The sequence below is a fragment of the Atta cephalotes genome (genome assembly GCF_000143395.1).
Source record: "Atta cephalotes unplaced genomic scaffold scaffold00007, whole genome shotgun sequence".
Lineage (NCBI taxonomy): Eukaryota > Metazoa > Arthropoda > Insecta > Hymenoptera > Formicidae > Atta > Atta cephalotes.
In genome coordinates, this window is record NW_012130071.1 from 6,556,269 (window position 1) to 6,580,839 (window position 24,571).

The following is a 24,571-nucleotide window of genomic DNA, read 5'->3' on the forward strand; positions in this document are numbered from 1 at the left end:
TTTAATATGAATTTACAATATATGCGTACCGCATTGCACATATTATCTGTATATAATTTTATTTCTCATACATGATAAAGTATAGCATAAATCTTATAAATGTAAGCATATGTATTATATTCTATTAAATTGATATAAAAAGGAATTTTCCAGGAAGTTTTTGTTCAAATTCTTTCCTTTATAATCTTGTATTTAATTTAAAAAAAAAACCTTAATTTATATTACATAACAATATAAGGTTTCGTAACGTTGACAATCGCGAATTGTGATTGTAAATTAAGAATTATTGAATTTTTAATATTTAAATTAAATATTTAAATTATATAAAAAATAAAGTGTTATATATATGAAAAGCAAATTATTGTACATTTGTTCCAATAGAAAATGATTGTTTTGATAGCTTAAGAAAACATGTGGTAGGTAAACATTCCAAACAAAAAAACTTCAACCAGACATTTAATTAAAATTAGATATTGCAAATATATGCGACCTTGAATAAACAGAAGACTACCGGATGGAGTGAGAAAAATTCCATGTTATCAATATCTTTGTAATCCCATACTAAGTAATCATAATCGTCCTCTTCCACCTTCCTCTTATCAAAAAGCTATATTTTTTAACAATAGAGATTTCCATTAACCCTTCGAGGAACATTCTTATCTCGAGGTACAAAATAAACAATACAAATTCTAGAACCGTTCCAATGAATCAACATTAGATCAAATTTCTCCGATCATATATCATTGTATTGCTTGAGAGAAGTTTATAGTGCATATGTCGGTTGAACGACTTATTCTTGAAAGTACGCAGCCAGTCGACCTCCGACGCCTCTGATACTCTTGCGAATGTTGGCGCAGTGATGCCAGAACGTGCGCGGCTCGCTCGTTCAGTGGCGGCGGCGGCAAGTGGAGTGGCCGAGTAGCGAGTGGCGGTGCAACGACGGTGGTGCAGCAACCAAGATGGCGTTCGCCGAGTGGAGTACGCCGTCGGATAGGAGCGCGTGAGAGAAAAAAGGAATGCCGCGGGGTGCCGCGACGACCACCGACGCTTCGCGCGGGGTGCTCGCGTGAGGTGCGAGGACCGGTCGACGGTGAGTGCGTGCGCTCGGGAGTGCGTGCGCGTTGCCGCACCGGGGTTTATTCGACGTTAACCTAAGAGTGCGGTGCGCGCGGGGAAATAGCAGCGCGGCGCGGAGCGGAGCGGCGTGGCGGTGAAGTGACGTAAAGCGTGGCGCGGTGTGAATTCGTCATTCGGCTCGCCTCGGCTCAGCGCGGCGCGGACGGGGACGGACTCTTCCTCGGCCGTCGCCGCTGGCATGGAAGCGATCCGGCCGCGGGGCCGAGCTCGTCGGACGTGAAAGACGGTGACGCAGGGCCACCGCTCGGTTACAGGAACACGAAAACAGAATGCGACGACCGACCATGGCGTCCGTCGTGCGCGCGTGATTGCCGATCAGGCGGCTGATCTGTGAAAACGAAGAAGGGGAGAGTGAGAGAAAGAAAGAGAAAGGGAGAGAGAAAGAAAGAGAGAGGGAGGGAGGAGAACATCAGGACGCGTCTACAACGAAACGGTGGATAGGGCACGCCGCGGAAGTGTAGTTAGACCCGCCGTGTAAACGTCATAAACAAACGTTCTGGCCTATCGTCTCTTATCTCTCATCCTCGCAGCTTCCTCTTCCGCACCGGTATTTCACGCTCGACTGCCACCGTCGTTACCGATCGTCATAGTTTTAAACACGTGTTCGGATTGTTCGACTCACGTGTATGATGTCCTGTGTTCGAGGCTGAGCCTACTCGGCAGACAATGTGATCAAGATCGATCCTCATCGGTTAGCTACGAGATTGTCTGATAGAAACTTACCTATCCCGCACCGTGTTACTCCAAACAAAATCGACTCCAAGAAGGACTCGTACGAGAATTACTTTTGGCAAATCTTTTGCGTTCTCTCTTTTGGAGTTTTAGATTCGATGGATGCCGTAACTCTTGATGATATTTAGGAGGTACTAGATATCTAATTTTTAACTTTAATATATATGATGATTTTCCAATTCTTCATTACTTTAGTATACACGATGGATTATTTGTGTCTCAGGTTAGTTAATTTTCATAACATTAAAAAATATACAAGAATTATTAGATGATTCTTACATACCTATATTTTTATATCTTTAGAAAGTATTTACGAGCTTGTGTATTTAGAAAAAAAGTTGTATATAAATGTTATAACTGATTATTTGAGGCTCCTAGTTTTTCCAAAAAAAAAAGAATGTACAGGATATGAATGACTCAATCGTGTATACTAAGGGTTAAAATAAATATCACCACGTGTTAGAATAGATCCAAGAGATTAGAAAGCTTGATTTTATAATGAAAGATTTCTGATATCACATGTTGAATAAAGCATTTTTTTCAAAGGCTAGGTAAATAGATTTACTATGCTGTATATCATTAATTATTTTGTTTTATATAAGAAAAGTTGAAAAAATTTAAGCTATTTGTTCTTTTTTAAAGAAATTTATGAACTAGAACAATAAGTTGAAGTAAAATATAGTTTAAGTAAGAATAAGATTCGATTAAAGTGAATCTTAGTACTTGATAATATTTACATGCAGATACAATAATCATTTACAAATATATTTTTCAGTTTTATAAAGATTTGTATATAAATAATAATTCAATCAAAATTCATTTTAACTGAAAATAGGAATGTTTTTTTTAAATTTATTTTTAGTGATCTAAATTTGATTTATAATTATTTAAATATAATTTTTACTCCAATTCACTATACCAGTATATTCCAGTTCAAAACTTTTTTTAAAAAAGAATAGAACTTTTAATATTCTGTTTATAAGAAAGTATTAACTGAAAAGAGAGCTGTCAAATATTCCAGCTCTTTGTCAGTTTATAAAAAGCATTCATTTTATTAAGTTTATTATATTAATCCAGTGTATATTACTAAAAATTAAAACTTTCTAGAGTATGGTTAGCATTGACATATTTTTAATGTTTGTCTTTACTATTTTACCTATATTTTATCTCTTTATCAACAACAGTTTCTAAGCACATATGTTAAATAAAGTAACATACCAAGAATGTATATGTGTGTGTCATTACAGGAAAGGAAAGGCATTTTGAATGACAATTAAACGATGTGAGTGTTAAGCTAATAGATGATTAGTATTGTGTTTAAACGTGTAAGACATTCCATATCAATAAAATACACGTTGTGACTTCATGTATGGTGCACCATGTCTAATAGTTTGGACAGCTTTCTCACACGCATAGGGGATGTCACAATTGAACGTGTGACTCCACGTGGTGCCCCCAAGCCTAGTGAAACGAATATGATGACCAGTGAGACTGCGACAAGTGCAAACATGAACGCTGAGCCACAGGCAACTAATGATGAGAGCTCAGATGAGTCGAGTGGTGAAACAACGGACGGCGAGCAAGAGAAGAAACTCGACATTTTGCAATCCGAGGAAATAGAAGAGATACGCTCGGAGGGTTCGGGGGACGATATGGATCTGGATGAAACGATTGATTCGCAGATTGGTGTCAGAGTGGAGTCGGAGAGGCAACCACATCATCAGTCTCCAGATGAAGATGACGAAGAACAAGTTAATATTTTGGATACTTTACCACTGGAAGGTTTGTAAGAATGCTAATAGCATGTATTCAACATTTATTTTGATTTAGTGAATTAAATTTTAAATTAAGATGCATTAATAAAATTTTCTATTAAATCATTTTTATTTAAATTAATTTTATCTAATAATTTAATTAAATTAGATTAATGTTTGAGATTACTGGATCAATAAAATGGAATTCTATTTTAATTTAATCTAATTTTATATTTTTCTAATCTTATATTCTGAATTTTGTTAATTCAATAATTATTTTGTATAATTAAATTAGTTGAGCTAATAATAGATTGTAAATATGGAATTAAAAATATGCAAATTCACTGTTTTGAAAACATTTTGCATTCTAGAACATATATTATAATATAGAGAAATAAATATTAGTTATTATATCTATCATATAATTTTTCTAATATAAATTATATAATAATATGTAATAAATGTGTCATAAAAAAGTATTTAGTTAAAATGTTAAAATGATTTTTATCATATTATTTTAATATTTCTTATTCTTGTATTATCAAAAGGAGCACCTATAGAGGGTCAAGAAGTATCTGAAGCTGATCTGCTAGGAAAGCCAATAACAAAGGATTCAGATGAAGAAAGCATAGATAATGATAACGATAAGATGGATGGACAATCGGGAGAGGAAGGCACTGACAGTAACAAGAGACACGCCGATTCCGATCATTCTGACAGCGCAAAAAAGAAAATAAAGAAGGATGACGGTAGCACCGAGGGTAGCACATCAGAATGTGAGTTAAAGTCGGAGAAAAAGCTGGCCAACATGCGGAGGAACATTCGGGAAGTGATGGACGAAACGCAACTGGACGAAGCCACATTGTCCGCTCAGAGGCAGGAGATGGAACGTCTTAGGCGAGTGCAGGAGCAGCAGAGGATCATTCGTGAGGTGCAGCGTCAGATAGCGATCAACCGACAAAATAGTAAAGCACAAACACGTGTTATTAGTCTCCTGCAAGGTAAACAGAATCAGGCTGGGTCTACTATGATCTCTCAGTCGTCTTCCCCGTCGTCGTCATTTCCATCGGCGACGTCACCGTCGTCCACTCAGGTTCGTTTGCCAAACACCGTGCTATTGAAAGTGAACTCTGGAACCGGCTCTCAGACTACTCAGATAACTGGCGGGATTCAAGCAGGACAAATACAGAGGAGATCGATCGATGGCGGGATGCGCTGGCAGAAAGGTAGAGGCGGTTATCAGGGAGCACAGACATCTATTTCGCGCGTTCCGAATCGTTCCAGTGCACCTAATATGTTGCAACAAAGGATCCGTATGATGACACCGTCTGTGAGTATATCGCCGGTGGTGCCTAAAAAGGAGCCGATAGATCGTGCAGACTATTATTCCGATTCCGAGTTGTCCGATATGGAAGCTGAAGAGGCAATGCGTTGTGAGAAACAGATGCATGCCGCGCGAAAGATGTCCGGTGCGCCCAAATATCAGAGACCGCAAAAAGGCAAGGATGTGGTGACAATATCCAGTTCGAGCGAGAGTTCGGATGACGATTGCATAGTTTTGAGCGATCCCAGCGGTGAGGAGGAAACTGACAATGAGGATGATCCATCCAATTCCGGGATGCACACTAACGATCGTTATAACATTCCAGACGAGCATGGTCGAGTATTGATCAACGTGGGTCATCCCGAGACCGAGCCGGACGTGTATCTAGCACCACAAGTTGCTCGCATTATCAAGCCGCATCAGATCGGTGGTATACGCTTTCTCTTCGATAATATCATTGAAACGATCGAGAGGTATAAGACTAGCAGTGGCTTTGGTTGTATTCTCGCCCATAGTATGGGTCTAGGCAAGACCCTTCAAGTCGCCAGCTTTTGCGACATTTTTTTTCGATGCACTACTGCCAAAACTGTTCTCTGTATTATGCCCATAAATACGCTTCAAAATTGGCTGGCGGAGTTCAACATGTGGCTGCCATATGAAGATCCCGCCACTACCGCTGAGAAACAATCCAAGCCGACGAATATCAAAATGGAACCAGGAATAGATATGAAGCATGAAGTAAAGGAGGAAAGTTGCGGCACTCAAAGCGACATGTCTAATATATCGCGGCCTATCAGTACAGAGTCCGCGCACCGTTTTGGTCAAGACGCAATAACCGCTGTCGGTGCATCGCAACAATCAGTGAACGTCATGCCGGAGAATCCCTATGCAAATCCCCATCATGGTTACGAGCAGCGCAACATAATGCCGAGTTACATGCAGGATCCTATGATGAATAAGAACATAGCTGAGCCTCATATACCGCATATGCCATCGAATTATCATCAGGGTGAGATACCACAGAATCCATTGTATAATACGAATCCGAATCCACTTTCCAGCTTCCCCGACCAGATGAAGCCAGATCCAGGAAACTGCCATGGTATACCGCCCGGACAGAACATGGGGGGGCCAAAGTTTGGCATGGAAAATCAGGGTACTGATGTTATGTATTCTGGCATGGAGAATCGGCCGCCGGGTATGGGTAATCATCATACCAATCCGATGTATTCCAATATGGAGAATCGAAATTCCGTGACAATGTATCCGGGTATGGGTAATCATCATACCAATCAGATGTATTCTAATTACAACATTCCCGGCACTTTTACGAGCTATGGCAGTCAGACGAATCAACAAGAATTAGAACGAGAACCGAAGAAAGAAAACATGCTGCCGGGAGGAATGTCACTTCAAAATACAGAGGTTACTGTGAAGAAAGAACCGGAAGAGATAATAAAAAAAGAAGAAGGTACTTCAACAATGAAAGAAGAATTAATTACGGAGGAGAAAAAAGAAATGATAGAGAAAGTGAAAACGCCGTACGATGTAGACACGCCAATTGGCATGGAAGTACGCCCGAGGCACTTCCGCTTACACATCTTGAACGATTCGCATAAAACTATGACGGCGAGAGCGAAAGTAATACAAGAATGGCAATCAAACGGCGGAGTTTTGTTAATAGGATACGAATTGTATAGACAATTATCTTTGAAAAAGCCCAATAAAGCAAAACGAAAACGCGGACAACCTTTCAAAGATACGGTAGATGTAGAGGAGGAGGATAAGAACAAAGGTTTGCTAGACGAGATGCATACGGCTCTGGTGAGTCCTGGACCGGACTTGGTAATCTGCGATGAAGGTCATCGAATCAAGAATTCACATGCGAGCATCAGTATGGCATTGAAGCAAATGCGCACGAAACGTAGAATTGTACTAACCGGTTATCCATTACAGAATAATCTACTGGAGTATTGGTGCATGGTGGACTTTGTAAGGCCTAACTATCTAGGCACCAAGAGCGAATTTTGCAACATGTTTGAGAGACCAATACAGAATGGCCAATGTATTGACTCCACGCCGCAGGATATACGCTTGATGCGATATCGCGCACATGTATTGCACGCTTTGTTGGAAGGTTTTGTGCAGAGGAGATCTCATTCTGTGTTGCAAATGTCGTTGCCGCGTAAGGAGGAATACATTCTCTTGGTCAGAATGACACCTCATCAACGCAAATTATACGATACGTTTATGAATCAGGTGGTGAAAACGCGCGCGGTGCCGAATCCATTGAAAGCTTTTGCTGTATGCTGTAAGATCTGGAATCATCCAGACATTCTATATTATTTCCTTCGTAAGCGTCAAGCAAATGAAGAGGATGATTTGGATCTCGAGGAGACGATAGGAGAGAAATCTACAGCAGGTGGCAAGAAATCTAAAGCGCGTCAGCCGAAAGGGGAGTCCAAGAAATCCAAGAAGGGCACGACGATAAAGAACAAGCCTGCAGCTAGCGTACAACCGAACGCTTCTTCATCGTCAAGCAACGATAATGCGGAGGCTGAAAATGCGCACAACACTCCGAAACAAAATAATTATACTAATTATACGATGCCAGTTTCTAACTCGGGATATTCCAACAACATGCCGCAGGGATCTTATCCTCCTCAAAGTTATCAAAACTATCGTCCGAATGATCAACACACACAACAAAATACATATTATAGGAACGATAGCAACAATCACGGAGAATATAATCAAGGAGAGTTCTATAATAATCAAGGACAACAAAGGTATGGCAATCAACAACCATTCCAGTCATATACTCAAACGTCAACAAGCTACAATACATCGCAAGGATACGCCAATCAGTCGCAGAATTATATGCAATCGAACGAGCAATCCACGAATCATCCTCAGAGGTACAGCGGTGCAGCAACTGGTGCAGTATCTGGATCCGATTTCCGATCAGATCAGAATCAAGGAAATAATTACGAAGCACCCGGAATATTTCCACGACAGAATTATCCTTATCAGGAGCAACAACGTAATTATACGCCAAATCTAAACCAGGGGCCTAATAATTATCCCCAGGTTCCTAATCAACCATCTTTCCAGTCTCAGATGCCGAATCAGTCCACGAATATGCCGATGCAAGATTACTCGTCATACACTACGAATCAAAATCAAAATTATCCACCAACGCCGGCTCAGGCAAATCCAATGTATCCGCGTAATGATACGCAACCGCTGCAAAACTCGACAATGGGATATCCAGCGTCTCAACAAGGTCAGTCACCAACGGTTCAAACACAGACCACTGGTTACATGGCGCCGCAACAGAATCAGAACACATCACCCGGTCAAAATCGTGGCTTCTCACCGAATCAGCAGAATCAGAATCTAAGTTTACAGAATCAGCCTCATCCATATGCAAATCAGCAACCGCAAGGTGTGCCTCTTCAGGGTCAAACACATGGCTATCCTACGCAAGTGAATCCAACTCCTCCGCAGACTCCGCATGCATTTAATCAGCAGTCGACTCCAATGCCACAAACCCCATCACACGGTTATATGCAGCCGAACCAATCAAATCAAGGGCCCATTCAACAGGGTCCGATGCGTGGCTATACCTCGGCACCACAGGGTCAAATGAACGTAGCGCAAAGTCAATCCAATTATTCAGCCAATCAACCGGCGCAAAACATCAATGCACAAAATCAGACGCATAGGTATCCTCCAGATCAATCGAGCCAAACGCCGAATCCACAGAATGCAGTTCACGGTTACGGCCACCATATGGTGCCCCAATCTGCAACTTCCAATCAGGCAGGATCATATCCTCAGCAAAATCAGCCAGGCTCGACGGTACCGCCGTCGAATCAGGCTCATTCTGCTTACCCGTCAAATCATCCAGGCACAGGTACGATGCCACAAAATCCCGCACATCGATACGGAGCCGCGCAGCAGACACAAGTGGCACAGAATCAACCTATGGCATATCCGTCGAATCAACAACAGCCTAATCCATCTCTGGGTCAGAATGATCAACTTTATCCTAGGCAAGATGCCGCAGTGTCTCAGCAAACGCAGAATTATGCTCCAAATGAATTTTCGAACGACCGTTCGAGCACAGGCACCGCCGGTAATTCTGGTAATAATTATACTGCTAACCAACCACACACACAAAATCCCGTTATGCCGAATTATCCATCGGATGGCTCACATCAGAATCCAGCGGCGATCGGACAAATCAAGGAGGAACCTTATTATATGCAACGTAATTATCCGCAGACGTTCCGACCGGATCAGCAATGCAATGATTCGTACTACAGAGATCAGATGAACCGTTATCCAAATAACTATTTTCCGTCGCAGAATTATCCAAATCAATCGTATGACTACGCTACCAGTCACGGCACGGATATGAATCTGCGACCCGACGAGTCCAAGACTTCACAACAATCTATCGGAACTCCCAATACGCCGTGTGATAAGAGCAAAGATATGACATCTAACATCGGTGTACAGAGTCAACCATTACATCAGAATAATCTTACTGGAGCGACAAGCAGCTACACTGCAGAACCGAATCGTCAAAGTTCAGCGACTCCTGCTCCCAGATCGGGACCGGGAATTAATCCGGCACACAGTCCTCGATTAAATCAGAGCGAACTGACGAAGGAGGATGAAAGAGAGAAAGAAGATCAAGTAGAGAAAGATAAAGAGGATAAATCTGACGATGAGATTCTCACGAAGGACGAAGAGAAAGATTGCAAGAGCTCTCCTAGTTCGAAAGAAGATCCTGGAATTCCATATGACTGGGTACTTATCAATATATCATTAGAATATATTAATTTGTTTTAATATTAAATAAATTTGATTTTATAAAATATAAATTTTTATAAACTTGTTGAATGTAAAAATTTATATCTTATAGTAATTAATTAAGAATGTACACATTTTGAACGGTTTATTATATACATTAATTGTTTAAATTTGACTCTTATATGATCTTCTATTTTCTTGATATTATTATAAGTTAATAAGAGTTCTTTATTTTAATTTATTTATTTTGTATTTTGATAGTAATTCTATAATATTGATTTTTTTATTATAGGCAACAGAATTGATGAAGGGGTACGTACCCGGATTGATAGATGCATCTGGGAAAATGACACTCTTCTTTTGCATCCTCGAGGAAGCTATTAAACTAGGGGATCGCGTACTCGCATTCTCACAGTCACTATTCACATTGAATCTCATAGAAGATTTTTTAGCACGGAATAGCTTAAAGTATCCGGATGGTCAAACTGATGCTTGGATTAAAAATGTGAATTATTACAGATTAGACGGAAGCACTAGCGCGCTAGAGCGAGAGAAACTAATTAATGAATTCAATAACAATCCAAAGATTCATCTTTTCCTTGTTTCTACACGTGCTGGTTCATTGGGTATCAATCTTGTCGGCGCGAATCGCGCGATTGTATTTGATGCTTCCTGGAATCCTTGTCACGATACGCAAGCTGTATGCAGAGTTTACCGATATGGCCAACAAAAGCCGTGCTTTGTTTATCGATTGGTCACTGATAACTGTTTAGAAAGGAAGATCTATGATCGACAGATTAGTAAACAGGGTATGGCAGACCGCGTGGTTGATCAGTGCAATCCTGATGCGCATCTTTCGCTAAAAGAAGCGACGACGTTATCGTGGGATTGGGAAGAGGACAGTCAAGTGCAAGATTTCTCACAGACTAAGGATAGCTATACGGATGAAGTTATGCATTGCGTACTGGAACGCTATTCTTCGTTGCTCACCAAACAACCGTTTCATCATGAGAGTTTGCTCGTCGATCGAAAGGACAAGAAGCTCAGTCAAGCCGAGAAACGATTAGCCCGTCGCGGCTACGAGCTTGAGAAGATGGCAGCGAATTGTTCTAGGCCCAGTTATAACTATGTTCCTGGAAATACAGCCACTCGAGGTACAATTTATATTAAAGATAGAAACTTTATTTTAAGTCAGCGTTTTTCAATCTTTTTCAATTTGTAACATATTAAATAATGAGCTAAACTTCTCGACGTACATTATAGGCACACTCTTTAGCGTTTCAGCATAAATCTTTTAACAAATATCGATAACATTCACAGAGAAGTAAAATTTTAAAATTTTTATTTTTTATATTAAAATAAAATTGGCCAAAGACGAGCGAATAAATTGAGATGTTTTACATATAATAATAGAATTTAATATGCATTAAAATCAAGCAAAAGCTAGTTTCAACTTTACAAAAGACTTTTTTCACGACTGCTGTTAAGATTGGAAGCACAAATTTTATCCCATCTTACTATATAATTTAATTTCACCATTTACAACTGAATGCTTCAACATACAATACAGAGCACCTATCTCTCATATAATTAATCGACAAATTTCTTGACATAAAGGAATAATAAAAACTGTTAATATTAATTGAGCAATCAAGAATTGATTAATAAGATGACCAAGAAATTTTTATAATACATATTGACTTCATATTTCGAACGTAAATATGCTTAATCGACAATTATATATGTATTAATTTTGTAATATCTCTGCAACTGAAGACTTTTGTAAAGTTGAAACTAGTTTCGCTTGATTTTAATGCATATTAAACATTAAATTCTCTTATTATATTCTATTATTATTAATATGTAAAACATCTCAATTTATTCGCTCGTCTTTAGCCAATTTTTAAATTTTTTAATAGCAATGTAATGTGTTCTAATTAAACAATTCAAATTGGAACACATTGTATCATGTTTTTTATTTTTTTGACGATGGTAATTAATGTAAGATGTGAAGAGGATAACATCTAAAAATAGCTCAATATAGGAGTTGAAACATGTAATAATATCTCTGTTTTCTATTATGTATGTATTTAACTCCTATTAATTTTTATACGTTTACATTTTAAAGAATTGACTCTTATTTTTATTGTTATATTGTTATTGAATTTTTAAGAGTCCTTGACTGGCTTATTTTATTTTAATATAATTGATTTTGTATTTCAATAACGAGCAAGTTGTCATTGTTTATCTTTTTATTTTTTATTTTATTGTTTTAAATTCATTGCAATAATGATATCGTTTTAATGACGATAAAAATACAAGTATAATTTCATAATTTTTAAAATTTTTTACTTCTCGCCTTACTTGCTTTTTTAGTTATTTCTAAATTTTTCCTTTTGTTTATCTTTTCTAAAATATTCGCAGCACATTAGTGTGTCGCGCATCGGTTGAAAAGCCTGTTTTAAGTGAAAAGATAATCGTGCTCTGTACGTACATATTGATTATTTATTCCAGCAGGTGGATTACAAATTAGAGCAATTCGCGGCGGTGATGGTGGACCTACACCGAAACCAGTTGCTTCTGTCAGACCTATGCAACAGCGAGGCGCTGAAGGATTAAGTCCGCGAGGTGTTACTGGTAGTAGATGGATTCCAGCGGAAGTATGGCAAAGACAAGGAATGAGTGCGCAAGAGATGACGCTACCTCTAGATGTAGTTATACCAACAAATTCTCCGGACAAAGGAAGTATCGTTCTAAAAGCGGGTCAACGAGTAATGGTACTAAAGAGTCCAAAAGGTATTTACATGCAACTTGAATCCGGAAAAATTATAGCAATTCGTACTGCGCTTAAATTGAATCAACAAAAGCGAGAGGAGGAGCCAAAGAAAGGTGAGTTAAATTTATAATTTATATAATATTAATAATAATTATTCTTGAATATTAAACATTATTTGAAAATATTTCATTATTTGAAAATTCAATTTTTTAAATTACAGGAGTTTCAATGATACAAAGGAATTCTAAGCCCGAAGTTGGCTTTCCTTTACGGAATAATTCGGCTATTTCCATAATACCCAAGTCGTCTTCTAGTAATCAAACCGGTCGGCCTCTTAATAAATCATCACCGAGTCCGGGTTATAAACCGTTTGGCGATAAGGAAGTCTCTAAGAGGCCCAAACCAGTCGCTACAGCGACGGCTAAACCTTATTTGAGTCAAGTTAATTTGACCACCCAAGTTTCTCTGTCGAGATTGCCCAAAGTCAAACAAGAGCCAATGGATCATTCCACACTCGGGGACAACTCCAACTCATCCGACGGTCAATTGAGAACCGAGCAGCGTGTCGAAGAAGTCAGATTGGAAGATGTAGTGGCAGAAGTAAGCTCAAACACCGAGTATAGTCCCTCTAATCATACCCGTACCACTAATTCGGATACGGATACTTCTCTGCCGAAATCTTCTGAGGAAGGCACTCAGGTTTACACCCCTGATACTGTTTCCCTTGCACAAGGCGTTCAAACACAACATGATCAGTCTGAATCAGAAATGCCTTCAACCGCTGACAAACAATGTTCGCCATCAGAGAAGGAATCTTCTAAGCCAGATGAACTAACAAACTACGGTCGTCCTTTCCGTGGGCAAACGGAAAAGCGAGAAACTTCCAATGAAGATATCGTTATTGAAGAAGCGTCTCAAACGCCGCAAATGACACCGCAGGTCGCGACGCAGACGCACCCGATTGCTCCTGGTCCGATGCCTTCTCTATTAACACAACCAGTACCATCCATGCCGGTACCATCGACTATGTCGATACCACCAAGCTTACCAGTACCTTCAAGTATGCCTCCGAATATGTCACTGAACATACCGGTACCGTCAAACATGCCTCCAAATTTACCACCGAACATGTCGATATCATCGAACATGCCACCGAGCATACCGTCGAATATGCCAGTATCATCGAACATACCGTCAAGCATGCCGATATCGAACATGCCGTCAAGTATATCATCAAGTATGCCGTCAAGTATGCCATCGAGTATGCCAATTACAAATATGTCGCCGAGCATATCATCGAACATGCCGATACCATCGAGTATACCAGTATCGTCAAGCATACCGATATCATCAAGTGTACCGGTACCGTCCGTATCTGCAAGAAGCTCGGAAGCACCTAAAAGTATCACCGATTCAATCGCTAACGCGACATCGACTGCTTCCGTATGTACTAGCACTAATATTACTTCGCCGAAAAGCGCCGAGTCGACTCTAAGTATGCGAGATAACATGATCCAGAGTGATCCGACGCCGAGCGTACCCCAGGGATATCCTTACGCTCAATACCCAAGATACTATGACTACAGCGATCCACGTTCCCGCTCGCTGTCTAATCCCTATGGCACTTACTTCCCCGGCGTTCCACCGCACACGGCAAATCCCAGCAGTAGACTGCCAGTAGACACGACGAAGCCTCAACCGGACTTAGGCAAGCCTATGGACGAGAGGAACGTGATGAACGTGCCTACCGCTTACTCTTCTCAAATACCGAGCATTACTGCCAAAACGCTAACGAACAACTCCGCGACAGAATCTAAAGGTACGGACAGCACGACGGTGACTACCACAGTTGCCTCATCGAGCAGAGACGAGACACATATACCTACCGCATTTAGTCATCCCACTAATACGCGGTATCCGGGACCGTATCCGCCGGGCCCGTATGATCCATACTCGCAGCATTATCCACCGGCGCCTGGCTCCTCTGCAGCTTATCCTCCAGGTGGTGAGTCTTTTAAGAGTTATTGTAAAATAAAATGAGAAATAAAGTATCATCATCTGTCCATCAATCAAATTTAATTTTATCGATATTTTTTAATTTTTTGTAAAGACATTCTTTGTATCTAATAAACATGTAACGTCTTTTGTAAGTTTTATTTGATTAAAGAATATTAACAGTAAAATTAATCTGCAGGAGCACCCGGTTATCCAGCATATGGTGGACCCAGTTACAACCCAGATTATGCTCGCATGTACTCGGCGTTCCATGGTCCGCCACCCCCAACGGATCCTTACATGCACAGAGGATACGCCCCTCCTTCTTCGCATCCTCCTAATTATTATACGCCATTCCCGCATCCTCCGCCACCCTATCCCAATTATTCGTTTCTGCCGTATCCGAATCCGAATATGTCCAGCGAGCCTCAACCACCCGCTCAGTAGGAAAGCAACGCGGTTAAGGATAATTCTGAGCTAATGGTAGCGAAAAGCGAGAAAGTTGTCGCAAAGACTCATAGACCGCGGTTGCGAAGCTTAATAGACTGAAGCTGTAAAACGCATCGATGTAAATATTTAGTCAGAAATATTGAGATATGTTAAGAGGATGTTTGATGGCAGGTATTCGAATACTTCGTAATACCGATATGTAATGTCGAAAGACGAGCGCGATCGCCGTCAACATTGAACTGTGCAATCTGTTGAAATGTTCAGAATATTTTAACTCTTGACTTTGTCGACGATGTTCTTGCGATGCGTTTTTGTTCACTAGTTAATTACAAGAAAATGTACTCGTCAAGCAGTACAAATTATTTCTTTGTTTGATCCTCCAGTTTCAAGAGCGGCGTCAAGTGAGATTTTTTACGAGTGCTTAGACGACTGCAATTTAGATTGCAATATGTTTTATACATAATTGCGTTCCTCGATGACTTTTTCTACTTTTTGTACTTGCGCGCTTTATCCGATTAGCTTTTTATCAATTAAACTGATGAGTTATTGACGCACATGATTCTGAGAAGATTGACAGAGGAGTAAATTATACTGTTGGCACAATGGATGACAGAGGAGGAACGCTGTATATTATTGTTTAGCTTCACGTGTTACATTCAATCACTTAACTCATTTTTATACATCATTTTTGTAACAAAGAGGGGGATGGTCATTCTAACAAAACAAAATTCTCTTACTAACAGTAAGAATGATTGACGATGTCCATGACGCATTCGTTCCTAATTCATAAGCTCCAAAAATTATAAGTAACAACATGGTTAAAAGTTTACGAAATTTTAAGTTCACATTTTTTCAAAACTCAATTATAATATTAATAATGACTTTATATTTTATGGGTAATAGAATTTATATATTTTAGAATTAGAATTTATACATAAGAATTCTTATATTAGCTTTTGTAATTTTCTTTTTCTATCAGATAACTTAGCAAGTTGATTCTCTTGATTCTGATCTATTTGAAATTCTCTTGATTTCGAAGAGGAAATAAAACTTGTATAGAAAATTGATACAGAAAATTTCCATAACAAATTTTTCGCTGTTTGGTATTTTATCGACTGATCCCCCTTCATACGGCAAGAGTAATGAATATATGCAAACTAAGCCACTTACATTGTGAAACTATATTATAAAATGCAGATTGAAATTCTTTCGCGCATGAATCGTGTTAAAATATAATGTCCAGTGAGATGTTTTCTTCTAATTCATCATACAAACTTCTATTTTATTATTCATCATAGAAATATATATTACTGTAAGGCAACACTTGATGATTCGATGCTTTTACCCTGAAATTGTTTCTTTAAAAATCTGTATCATAGAAAGCTCCGTTTTTTTGAACTGTGCTTTTTTCCAGTTCTAATAATTTTAATTTCATTCTGAGATTTTGTTTTGCGATACATCGAATGGAATTACTATCAGGAATTCCAGGAAACTATATTTAGTTCGAAGTCTCTGTTTAGATGATAATTATATTATTTAGATATATTATTCATTGTTTAAGTAATAAATTAGATAATTTTGTTAGAAAGGATTTCAGGGCAAAAGTGATGGATCATACAGAGTTTCATTTGCATTATACATCACTCTTCCGTAAATATATTCTTTTTTTCATAACATCATCAATGCATCATATTATCTATACTCTTTCTCGACGAGCGCCGAAATCAGTTGCTGTTCTTCGTGGTACACGTCACGCCGCGTCTACGTGTCGTCTCTTTCAAACCATTTTTCACATACATTTAAACGCGTAACACATACGTACATACAGTATTCATGGAACATTTAGCAGCCAGTAAATTACAGTTTACAGCATCCCTAGCGAGTTGTATATGGACTACGTATTATACTATTAAACGTTACGGTTTCCGAAATAGATAATCTTACAGTAGAGCGTAGGATTGTTGTTAACTAGGAATGTCTTACGACTTATGAAAAAAAAGAAGGGAAAAAAGCAAGGAACTCGCCGTCTCTCGGACGCGTAATGTAAGCGTTAAGGGGAGAGCCATGATTTTCAGGAGCGACTCTTCAGACTCGGAACTGTGATATTTTATTATTAATCTCGTGTCGAATTCGCGCTGCACGCTCTTGCCCGGAATCGAAGTCGCCTGATCTTGGCTTCGGCGGGAATTTCGTGGACGGGTCCGGAGATTCTCCTCCCGACTCGTCCACGCGACACTCGGTCGAAATTGTTGCATTTACGTTAGCGTAAGTCAATCAGATGCACGAGATGACTAATCCGTTTTTCCAAGTGGGACGCAGAGGCGCGCACGGGTCTATCATGGTGCTCCCTGTATACATTACAGACCAGTGGTATTCAACCCTCTTTAACTTTGTCAATCCCGAAAGTATCCCGAAAATATTTTGAAGATATACTTTTTTTTCTCTCCTCCCCTAGAATTTTATATTCTTCCGAAGACATCTCGAGGGATCTTTTATAGAACTTTTTTTTCCTGTGACGTTTTATCTTCCCGTTTGTATCGCATCAAGTTTTTGTCGTACAGAGTTTTAAGAGAATAATGGATTCTTACAGAAATCCAATTTAGTACTGGCTAATTTAATATTGAAAATTTATTTTGAGCATTATAAAAACACATTATAAAAACACAACAGTGTTTTTAATATACTCAAAATAAATAATTAATCGTTACCCTTCCAATATTAAATTTTTATAAGGGGAAGAAACAACTTCCCATAAAATATAAATTCTTTACAACTATATGAGTGTGAAGTATTTATATCTTTTTTTTTATACACACGTACTTACCAAAGTTCTCTTTTAGCAGATCGCGCCTGCGGATCCTCTTAAAGCGCGAAAGTTCTCGGCGCCCCTTTAATTAGGAGCCCTCCAGGTTGAATACCTCTGATTATAGATGAATTATTCTAGCGAGATAAGCGTTCATGCTGGATATATGATTAGTAATACTATGTCTCCTGTGATGGGTCTCGGTGTTGTCTGTTTGCTGCGCGATGAGACGCGATGTTCCCACCCTTCATCTCTTTCCCTCGGTCCCTCGTTTACTTGAGATGCGTCGCAGCCGTACGTTTCGTAGGTTCTAAGTGTACAGGTGTTACGTTTAAGCGCGACGCTCAAGTAAACTGTGCAATCCCTTGCGAACAGGCGACAGGGAGACCATCGTGTAAGAACGCGCGCGAGAGAGGAGCCGAGAGTTGTATCGTTGTTCTGAAAGCGGTCGCGGAGTTCCAAATGTCTAGGATTTTCGCGGGTCGTCGCTGATCTGTTCACCCCTAGAATGCGGCTGTCGAATTCTGTTTCATGTAACATAAAGATCGTCCTCGATGTCGCAGACCGGAAATCATACGGTCTAAAGCGCTGAACGCGACGACCCGGCTTTGAATTCTGTTCACGAAACTTAACAATAATCGCATTTGATGTTTCACGTTAATTATCTGAAGCTAAATGTGGATTACGAATACAAATCGTCGGCTTGATACTCTTGTAACGATTAATAATCTTCATTGATTAATTATACGTATAATTTATATAATTCATTATATAATTCTTTATATAATTTATTATATACAATTATATATAATTATATCATAGTTATGTTTTGTTATTCACTGCAAATAATCGAAAATCTATAGTAATAGTATCGCGAACTATATATTTTCAATCACAGTGAATAATAAATGGAACCTTACAATTTCTAATGAAATATTTCTAATGAAATGAACAAACAAAGCGATACAAGCACTTCTTCAGTGATACTTTCGAGAATCGACTTGCGCCACTCTCAGAACAAGCGGCTCATATATTTGCAAAAGAAAAACAATTATTTCATCTCTGTTATAGCTTTTTTGCCATTTACATACTTGTACATATCCATTATTTACATTTCATACTTTATTTATTATTATACATTAGCCATTATTATCGCTTTTTTTCGATGTCAGAGTATTACCCTTATGTAAAATAAATTGTTTACACAATGATGAGAAGATTATTTTGCACATACTATATTAATATGCAAAGCGAGAAAGAAAGAGAGAAAAGAGAGAAACAGAAGAATGAGTCTATTATGCGCATATATTTGTTTTTTTTTATAATTCATCCTTACATCTAAAAACAAGGAATTATCTTACAAGTCTGTGTTTTCGCTGTATCTTTAAATACGGCCGTCTGATTTGAAAAATTAGAGACTATTTTTGTCCAGAAAATTTCTTAAGAAATTTCTTAAGACATCATCCAATAGACAATAAACGAATCTAAATCTCATTAGTTCAAGAAATCTAGGAAATTGTAAAAAAAAGGGATTATAGAACTTTAGAAATTAAAGATTGAGATATAAGATTTAAAAGCAGATTTTCGTGATTACGCTTCGGAATATCGAAAGAAATTCAAGCAGAATACAAGTCGTGACATTAAAAAAAACGTGAGAATGTCTCTCAAATGATAGCTAAAAGTCACTTTTCGATCAACAACGAATATAATGATTGATTTTAATGTCATTTTAACTTGTTTTGCTTGAGGAACATTATCTATGCAAGAAGATTTCACGATAATTCAATAAACGATATGACATTCAATAAATCTGATTTAATTTATTTAATTATAGCGCAATTTTTTGTGATGACGTAAAAATCTGGAAGGAACATCAGACGATCGCATTCAGCATGCGGCGAAAATACACGTGCCGCAGTCCATGTAAATGTTTATAATATCGTAAGAGATATAATTTATGCGGAGTCGACATTATGGAATTATTAAGCGAACAAATTCATCTGATAAGCGTGAGACCCATTTTTCAATCCAAAATTCTGCATCGACGTGATAAAAGATTTTCGCGACGCACGCTCTTCATCTGTATATTAGGATGATTAAATGCATGTTACACGTAGGTTGGGTTTATTGAAGAGTTATAATAAATTTATCAACGGAGGATTAATAATGCTTCGTGTCACAGCTTCCTTTTCTTCATTTTTTTTCTAACAGTTTCGCGTTCTCATTGTAATTTTTCTATAAACTGCGCTATGGTATATGTGAGATAATTAAGATGAGATAATTAATAAAATAAAAAGTATTCGGATATCAAACGAGCCTGTTTTTGCGGTTAGTTTGAAATTCGTAATGTTACATAAAATAAAAATCATTTATACTCATTTCTTTGTTCCATTTAGAAGAAAGGATATTTTTAATAAAGTTTAATTTTAATTAATTTTAAATAAACAGTTGAATTCAGAAATTATTTATATAATTATATGTGATACATAGAGTTTTCATAGTTGTAGTATTATTTAACTGTTGATAAATAATCTTAGAAGAATATTGCTATTGTAGTCAGTACGAATAAATATATAATTAGATATTTTTTATAAAGTAAGTTCAAGAGTAAAATTTTATTTTTAATATGCACATAAATTGAAATGATATAACATATATATCTAATTATTATTTCATTATTGCTCAAAATCATAATGTATAGCTTTTTCAAAGGATACAGATTATGTTTTTGTAAGATACTATATAAAATATAACAATTTAATAATTTAATTAAATAAATTTCTTTAATAATTTCTTTTGAAAAGATATCAATAAAAGTATAATTGCAAAATAAACACATATGTACCTAAGTAGCAAAATGTCTGCAGTCTTCTAGCACTGTCAACAGGTTCGAGTAGAAAATGAGTCTGTCATCAACTGCATCCGCATTAGGTTTATATTCTGTTAACATCGCCTGTCGACATAATGTGAAGGCAAATTGTTGACAGAAACTGAGCAGATCCTGTCGACATTATCTGATGCTGCAGATTCTGTTACGTTTTTTCTAGGAGTCTGTCAACAGTATTATGTATACAACTAATTCTGTTATTATTTTGTTATTATTTTGTTGGTATAGTTATAATGTGTAGCAGACATTTAAAAAAAATCTGCTTTCTACAGACTTGGCTATCTGAATAACGAATCATCAATCAAAATAATTATTAATTATTAATATTATAATAAAATTGATAAAATTGATATAAATAATAAAATTAATATATAAATAAATTTATATATATAAATGAAATTAATATATAAAAAATATTAAAATTGTAATATTAAATTTAGAGATTAAATAATCATCTAAATTTTAATAATCATGAAAACTTCCGTAAAATCATTGATTTTTAATTAAAGTTGTACGGATTTTAATTTCCCGCGCAACAGCTATGTACAACAGTGACGTACGATTTCGACGCGGCACCCCGAATCCCGAATAATCTCAATAACCTATAACAAGCCACGGCGCGGAACCGCATGGCGCGTGTAAAGGTGTATGTATCGTGCAATCGCGGCGAATGCGGCTTCTCAGGCGTGGTTTGCATTATATCGCACGTAGAGTTGCGGTGCATCGCGTGTCCAGTGACATTCCATTAGCGAAACCATCTGTCAGAAGTGTCGCGGCCACTACCAGTCTTCTCGATTTCAGCCGGTGGGGCACAAGAAAGGCGAACAGGAAGCTGAAGATCGCCCTCGCGTTTGACATGACGGATCCTAAAGTCGAGGAAGTCCTAGCGCCGCTCCGAGCGAGCGTTAAGGAACAAGTGAGTGCCATATGGACATGCAAAGTAGGGATTGTGTGTCTTGTCGAGGTTTTTTAGCCTAACAGGAACACATTTAAAAATGAATTTTCTTTGAAGTTTTTGTACTATTAAGTGTTACTCAGAAAATACTATATCATGTAGAAAAGTTAACTGTAAAAAAATTACACTATTTTGAATTTAGCATAAATATAATATGATAATTAACTCACATGAATAGAGAAAAAAAAACTGAAAAATATGATTGTAAGATAAATCTATTTCCAAGATCACCACTCTATTGAAAAAAATCACACAGTTGCATGATGAAATTGTGAAATTACACAATTTCATCATGCAACTGTGTATAAGTATATATGATTTTTATTTTATGTAACGTTACGAATTTCAAATCGCAAAAAATAGGCTCGTTCGATCTCCAAATACTTTTATTTCATTAATTAATTATCTCATTTTAATTATCTCACATATACTATAGTGCAGTTTATAGAAAAATTACAATGAGAAGGCGAAGCTGTTAGAAAAAAAATGAAGAAAAAGAAGCTGCGACATGAAGCATTGTTAATCCTCCGTTGATAAATTATTATAATCTCTTCAATAAACCCACTACGTGTAAAACATGTAAACCACGGAACGGATTTCCAAATCACTATGTATTTTTTTTACAAATTACATAATTTGAGAAACCACATGATGATATATATATATTCTTTTTTCTTCTATTTCTATCATTCAATTCTTTAAAATTCGATAATTATAAAATCATATAATAGATGAAATTATTTTTAACATCTTATAATTTTTCAAATTGGTTTTAAAAAATCATGTGACTTACATGTTTTAATTACATAATTTCATCATGTAACATTGACATGAGTCTTTTCAATATAGGATTCATACCTGTTACAAATTGTATTGTCAGTACTAATGCTTACTCTCTCAATTCTTTAGAGTAGAATCTTACTCTAAAGAGCGAAATAGAGCCAGTCTTGAAAAAAATGACTCAATTTTTAATCTTTAATAGTGAGAGATTTTACTCTCTTCAAAGTGACGTTTACTTTAAAAGTTTTATAGAATAGCAAAATACTTTAGTCTATCTTTGATAATCTCTTTGTGCTATATAACTTATTATTTTTTTATAGGGTGACTATGTACGGAAGCTGAAAACTGAAGGTGCTCCAGAATTGGACATTAAAAAAGCTGTAGCCGAGCTGAAGCTGCGCAAAAAGATACTAGAAGACAAAGAGTTGTCTCTAGCTTCCAGCAATGTAACATTTGATAGAGCCAGAATGGAAGATCTCTTGAAACGTAGATTCTTTTTAGATCAGTCTTTTGCAATTTACGGTGGTATTACTGGTCAGTATGACTTTGGACCCATGGGTTGCTCCTTGAAGACAAATCTGATAAACGCCTGGAGAAATTTCTTCGTACTGGAGGAACAGATGTTGGAAGTCGATTGCTCTATTTTGACGCCTGAGCCGGTGCTAAAAACATCTGGCCATGTGGAGCGATTCGCTGATCTGATGGTGAAGGATATAAAGACTGGCGAGTGCTTCCGACTGGATCACTTGATTAAAGCGCACCTAGAGAAAGTAATCTATGATAAGAAAACAAATGACAAGACGCGCGAGGAATGCAGGGACATCATCATCAAGCTAGATGGTATGACGAAGGACGAGATGGCCGCAGTGTTGTTGAAATACAATATGAAATCGCCAGTTTCTGGTAATGATTTGACAGAACCGATAGAATTTAATTTGATGTTTGGTACTCAAATCGGTCCAACAGAGCTCGTCAAAGGCTTCTTGAGACCAGAAACGGCCCAAGGTATCTTTGTGAACTTCAAACGATTATTGGCGTTCAATCAGGAGCGATTACCGTTTGCTGCGGCGCAGATCGGTAACGCTTTCAGAAATGAGATTTCGCCACGATCAGGACTTATACGCGTGCGAGAATTCACCATGGCAGAAATCGAACATTTCTGCGACCCGAGCGACAAAAGTCATCCTAAGTTCGAGACGGTAACAGACATGGATATGCTGTTGTATTCAGCTTGCAATCAAATGGATGGAAAGAGTGCGCAGCGCCTCACCATAGGCGAGGCCGTCTCATCCGGCTTGGTGGCGAACGAGACGCTGGGCTACTTCATGGCCAGAATCCATCAGTTCCTATTGAAGATCGGCATCGATCCGAACCGTCTGCGTTTCCGCCAGCATATGAGTAATGAAATGGCGCATTACGCCTGTGACTGCTGGGACGCTGAGTGTCTTACTTCTTACGGATGGATTGAATGCGTAGGCTGCGCCGATCGATCAGCCTATGATTTAACGCAGCATACTAAAGCGACCGGCGTGAAATTGGTAGCTGAGAAGAAACTGCCCGCTCCAAAAACGGTGGACGTTTGCGAGATTATGCCGAACAAAGTGTTGATCGGTAAAACATTTAAAAAAGATAGCAAAGTTGTGCAAGATGCATTAGCAGCTTTAAACAAGAAGGAGATTGAATCCTTGGAGAAAGTTCTCAGCGAAAAGGGAGAACATGAACTGACATTGCCTAACAATGTTGTCGTGAAGATCACCAAGGACATGATAGAAGTAAAGCGTTACCAGAAAACCGTTCATGTGGAAGAGATTATACCTTCGGTTATCGAACCTTCTTTTGGCATCGGTCGTATCATGTATGCTCTGTTTGAACATAATTTCCAAGCAAGAGAAGGTGATGAGAAGAGAACGTATTTCTCCTTACCTCCGGTTGTAGCACCATTGAAATGTTCGGTGTTACCACTCAGTGGCAACGACGAATTTGTGCCATTCGTGAAAAAGTTATGTAAGTGAAATATAGGAATTTGATTATTATATTGATATATTCTTAGACAAAATCTTATTTTTTTTGCTCTATAATTTTCATTAAAAATATAAAGGTAAGATTTGAAGTCTTTATATATATATATATATATATATATATATATATATACTA

The 24,571-nt window shown here is 37.8% G+C and overlaps 2 protein-coding genes across 2 annotated transcripts; both read left to right on the forward strand.

The window, feature by feature from the left end:
* The first annotated feature begins 3,248 nt into the window (after positions 1–3,248).
* On the forward strand, positions 3,249–14,989 carry LOC105626966. The gene is made up of 6 exons (XM_012208255.1): positions 3,249–3,651; positions 4,172–9,768; positions 10,064–10,925; positions 12,286–12,660; positions 12,768–14,552; positions 14,742–14,989. Exons 1-6 carry the CDS (start codon positions 3,249–3,251, stop codon positions 14,987–14,989), a joined length of 9,270 nt encoding a protein of 3,089 aa, XP_012063645.1.
* A 6,363-nt stretch (positions 14,990–21,352) lies between these two features.
* LOC105627014 (glycine--tRNA ligase) lies at positions 21,353–24,429 on the forward strand. Its single transcript, XM_012208296.1, has 2 exons — positions 21,353–21,598; positions 22,738–24,429. Exons 1-2 carry the CDS (start codon positions 21,353–21,355, stop codon positions 24,427–24,429), a joined length of 1,938 nt encoding a protein of 645 aa, XP_012063686.1.
* Positions 24,430–24,571: the final 142 nt, after the last annotated feature.

Bases quoted from the DNA above. Each gene is read 5' to 3' on its own strand.
- LOC105627014 (XM_012208296.1), top strand. From the start codon at position 21,353: ATGCGGCTTCTCAGGCGTGGTTTGCATTATATCGCACGTAGAGTTGCG. The intron at 21,599-22,737 runs GTGAGTGCCATA...ATTTTTTTATAG, and splicing joins GAGCGAGCGTTAAGGAACAA to GGTGACTATGTACGGAAGCT.
- LOC105626966 (XM_012208255.1), top strand. From the start codon at position 3,249: ATGTCTAATAGTTTGGACAGCTTTCTCACACGCATAGGGGATGTCACA. The intron at 3,652-4,171 runs GTTTGTAAGAAT...TATTATCAAAAG, and splicing joins GGATACTTTACCACTGGAAG to GAGCACCTATAGAGGGTCAA. The intron at 9,769-10,063 runs GTACTTATCAAT...TTTTTATTATAG, and splicing joins CTGGAATTCCATATGACTGG to GCAACAGAATTGATGAAGGG.